This window comes from Malus domestica, chromosome 13 (genome assembly GCF_042453785.1).
Source record: "Malus domestica chromosome 13, GDT2T_hap1".
Classification (NCBI taxonomy): domain Eukaryota; kingdom Viridiplantae; phylum Streptophyta; class Magnoliopsida; order Rosales; family Rosaceae; genus Malus; species Malus domestica.
In genome coordinates, this window is record NC_091673.1 from 5,931,648 (window position 1) to 5,935,783 (window position 4,136).

At 38.3% G+C, this 4,136-nt stretch overlaps 1 protein-coding gene across 2 annotated transcripts; it reads left to right on the forward strand.

Moving 5' to 3' along the window:
* Positions 1 to 264: 264 nt before the first annotated feature.
* On the forward strand, positions 265 to 2,006 carry LOC103451942 (RING-H2 finger protein ATL47-like). Of its 2 annotated transcripts, XM_008391392.4 has the most exons (2): positions 265 to 447; positions 1,069 to 2,006. In XM_008391392.4, the coding sequence occupies exon 2, from the start codon at positions 1,079 to 1,081 to the stop codon at positions 1,943 to 1,945; it is 867 nt and encodes a 288-aa protein (XP_008389614.1). In that variant the 5' UTR covers positions 265 to 447; positions 1,069 to 1,078; the 3' UTR covers positions 1,946 to 2,006. The 2 variants fall into 2 exon arrangements, with proteins under 2 accessions (XP_008389614.1, XP_008389613.1); XM_008391391.4 differs by having other exon boundaries at positions 271 to 2,006.
* The last annotated feature ends 2,130 nt before the right edge of the window (positions 2,007 to 4,136 follow it).

Consider the following 4,136-nt stretch of genomic DNA (forward strand, 5'->3'; position numbering starts at 1 on the left):
AATAATTTTGGACCCACAAAGAAATGGGCACCAGCCAATCACAATGGTTGGTTGGTAAAAAAGCCAACACAGAGGCAGAGATGCCAAACTTGCACAGTAAAATCGGCAACAAAATCCAAATATGTACCTGAAAATTGGCAAAAATCTAAAGAAAACTGGGTCCTTCCATGATTGACACGTACGAGGTTACTGTTCTTATATTTCCAAATGACAGTTTTACCCTCGGACTAGCTCTTTTTGTTGCCGCTAACCACACTACTTTCCAACATAAATAAATTAAAACCCCTCCTCAAATCTCAATGAGTACCGCCCGCCCAAATCGTATTCTTTAGGGTTTTTTTTTATTTTTATTTTTCATCACCTGCTACACTGTCCAAGTCCAAGACAAGAAGCACATGTCAAAGACTCAAATGGGCTCCGTTAATGGCAGGTTTTCCAGTTTTTCAGGTCGGTAAACTGCAAACTGGACAGCTCCTGCCTTCTTCTTTTTTTTATATATATATTTTTTATGTTCTTCAACTTCAACTCCAGTATTTTGGTTGCATTTCTGAACTGAAATTTGAGAAAACACAGAGGTGGTGGTGGTTCTAGAACCAGTGGCAGTAGGTAGACTTCTGAATTGGGTCAAAGTTTTTATTTTTCTGCACATTGTTGACCAAATCTGAATTAGGTTTGTTGAGATCACAAGAAATAGTGTGCCTGTTGCTTGTTGTGTTGCTTACTTCAAAGTATGAGTTGGGTTTGATCTGAATGCAAGCAAGGAATCTGATTTTCTTGGTTTTTACAAAAAGGTGAGAAAGTGTGGGGTGTTTGGTTTCTGAGAAAATCCTAGAATTTGATGTTGAATTTAGTATGCCACTACCCTAAAATGTCTTGGAATCAAGCTCAAATCAGGGAAAGGACTTTGCTTTCCTCTCCACCGTCATCATCCTCTGTGGGTAAAATTAGCCCATCAGTTCTTTTTATCATAATTGTTCTAGCTGTAATATTTTTCGTATCCGGAATCATCCACCTGCTTGTTAGATTTCTCACAAAGCATAGATCTTCATCCATATCTGAATCCAACAGATACCCAGAAATGTCTGGCTCTGAAGATTTCCAGAGACAATTACAGCAGCTCTTCCACCTTCACGATTCCGGCTTAGATCAAGCTTTCATTGATGCTCTCCCTGTGTTCCTTTACAAAGAGATTAAGGGTTTGAAAGAACCATTTGATTGTCCAGTTTGTCTCTGTGAGTTTTGTGAGAAGGATCAGCTGAGATTGCTCCCAGTTTGCAGTCATGCTTTTCACATTGATTGCATCGACACATGGTTGCTGTCTAATTCGACTTGCCCTCTTTGTAGAGGGACCCTCTACACGCCAGGGGTTGCTATCGAAAACCCGGTTTTCGATTTTGATGATCTGATCGAACAAGATGGTTCTTTGGGAAATGGAGGAAATGGGGTTGGTCAAAAGTCTGCAGAGAATGAGATTGTCGGTGAGAAGAAGTTGTTTTCTGTGAGACTTGGGAAATTTAGAAGCACAAATGAGGAGGCAGGTGGTTGTGGAGGAGGAGGAGGAGGAGGAGGAGGAGGAGAGAGAGTAGAGGGAGAAACCAGCAGCAGCAATTTGGATGCAAGGAGATGTTACTCCATGGGATCATACCAATATGTGGTTGCAGATTTGGAGTTGCAGGTGGCTTTGAGGCCCAAAAGGGCAGGTGATAGCGTGAGGCTTGTGAGAGGGAGAGGTGGACAAAATGGGAATTCTACTAATTACAGTGTTGGAGGTGGAGATGCTGAAGGGAAGAAAATTAACAGTGCAAGTAAAGGTGAAAGCTTTTCTGTATCCAAGATTTGGATGTGGCCCAAGAAGGGTAAATTTCCAAATTCTGCAGAAACCCATGTGGGTAATTCCTCTGTTACTGTGGGTTTGCCATGGACTGATAGGTCTCAGGGTACATGATGAACCTTCTCACTGTATATTTATCTTTCTTTTCCATATATCAATAATATCTACTTTTACATTTTTTTTTTCCTTCAAAAAACAAGTTTTGGCTTTTGCTTTTCTTCCAGAATTTCATGTCTTTACTGCCGTGCTGCTGCAGAAGCACTTTATCTTTTCAGTAAAATTCGATGCAGATGTCAGACTTTGAGAAATGCTTTTACTTTACCTTAAACTTTAGCCTTATATTCATTTTAGCATTTTCTTGTAGCACTTGTCACATAGGAAATATATACTCTCATCATGTGACGGGTGGAAGGGATATATTCCGATGACAGCCAGGTATTTCTCGTAACGTTGATAATGCATTGTAAAAATGTGAAACCCTACCTTCCAAGTTCCAATGCATTTGAAACAGTCCTTTCTTCCAAAGTATGGGGTCTTAATGTCTTACCAAACCATGCGATGTCTTTATACACAGAAAAAGAAAAAGGGAAAAGAAGAAGCAGAAGCCTTTTTACATGCATACTTGGTTTGTAGGAAATACAAGGGTTTCATATCAAAGTGTTGGTTTTTGGCTGCTTTGGGTGTCTCTAGAATATATTTCTTTTTTCCTTCTTTTTTGGAAAATTCCATTCTTTTCTCTTCTTTTGATCCAGCTGTGAAATCTTTTCGTAAGAAAGAAATATGGTTTGTTTATAAGTGTTTTTATAATGACTGAAACCGTTTTTATAAATTAAAAAAAAAGATTTGGATTCTAAAAGCACTTCAAGTGCTTTTTCAATATTCACTTACATTGTTATTAAGGATTTGTTCTAAAGATATTTTCATTAAAAACGTTTTCAATCATTTTATAAAACACTTTCAAACGAGCTAATAGATATAATAGTGATGGTGGGATCGTGAAAAGGGGTATGAGGGACTCTTGTGGTTTTGATGACTGATGGGGGTGCGCCGTGCTAGGATTGAAACGTTGACAAGAACAAGCGAACGGTGGGGTCATAAACTCATAACGTGCTAAGACGAGTTCACACTTATTCGTGGGTTGATTTTTGGCCGTTCTTGGTTTTTGTTTTTTACAAATATGAATAGTTAAGATCAACTTACACAGTTGCGATTGATCTTAATATTTTCTTGTGCCCTTTTATGAATCTAACAATGTGACCATCCTAGGGAAGTCTTGTACCATTAAACAATTTAGGCTTAACCATTGCTTGTTTTTTCCTAGGAAATATTTAATCTTTTAAAAATGTACATAGGATGAATTAGATAACTAAATGACTAGCACAATCCCATAACTTAGAATAATCTTAAATATCGTATTGTTGAAAAATGAGTTGAGTTTTTTTTTGGTTAAACGATAGATTTTGTTTGATTAGCAACCGACGAAGCTCGAATTCATCGTCATGTAAGAGCTCAACTCATTTCCATCATTGTGGTAAATGGCCACTTGCGGAAAATGAGCTGAGTTGGGTGAAAATGAATGAACTTGTGATTTTTTATTATTTTGGTAAACAAAGAGCTTGGGATTAATAAAATAGAATGCCTGATGTTAGGATAAACTCTTTTGTCCGAACACCAAACAAGACCAAAAGAGAGAGAGAGAGAGGAGTCGAATAATGGCGCATGGGTGAGCCTCAAATTTGGAGGGGTGAGTCATGTGAGTTTTCGTAAGTGTGTACACTAAGAAACTGATGATCTAGACAACAGATACTAGAATTTCTCCGATATTAATAAAGGGTGGAGCACTTGAAGTGAGAGGGAACCACTTGATGTGAAGGTGGGATTGGTTAGAGATGATGACATTGTAGCCCCAAGTTGATGATTTTGATTTTGCATACTTTGTGATGTTGCAAAGCGCCACGAAACGGGCATAAAAAATGGAATATGATGGCGTCGGTTGTCGGTGATAATCTTTCTTGTGATGCCGATAATAACTACTCCACGACACGAGATACAAAGTCAACAGACATGAACAGATAAATAGGTGGCGTTTGACATTTATGGGGATTTGGGAGAATCCAAGGGATTAAGGCCCTTCCACTTCCATGTGTTTGGTTCTAAATATGCGATTGAATAATTGCTATGATTGCAATTTTGCTACGTTTACGTTACCTAATATCTATTAATTTGACCAACTTGTATTCAAAAGTTATGGTTACCAGGATTGTTTGAGTAAACAATGACACGTGCCGATGGGGCAACCAATAAT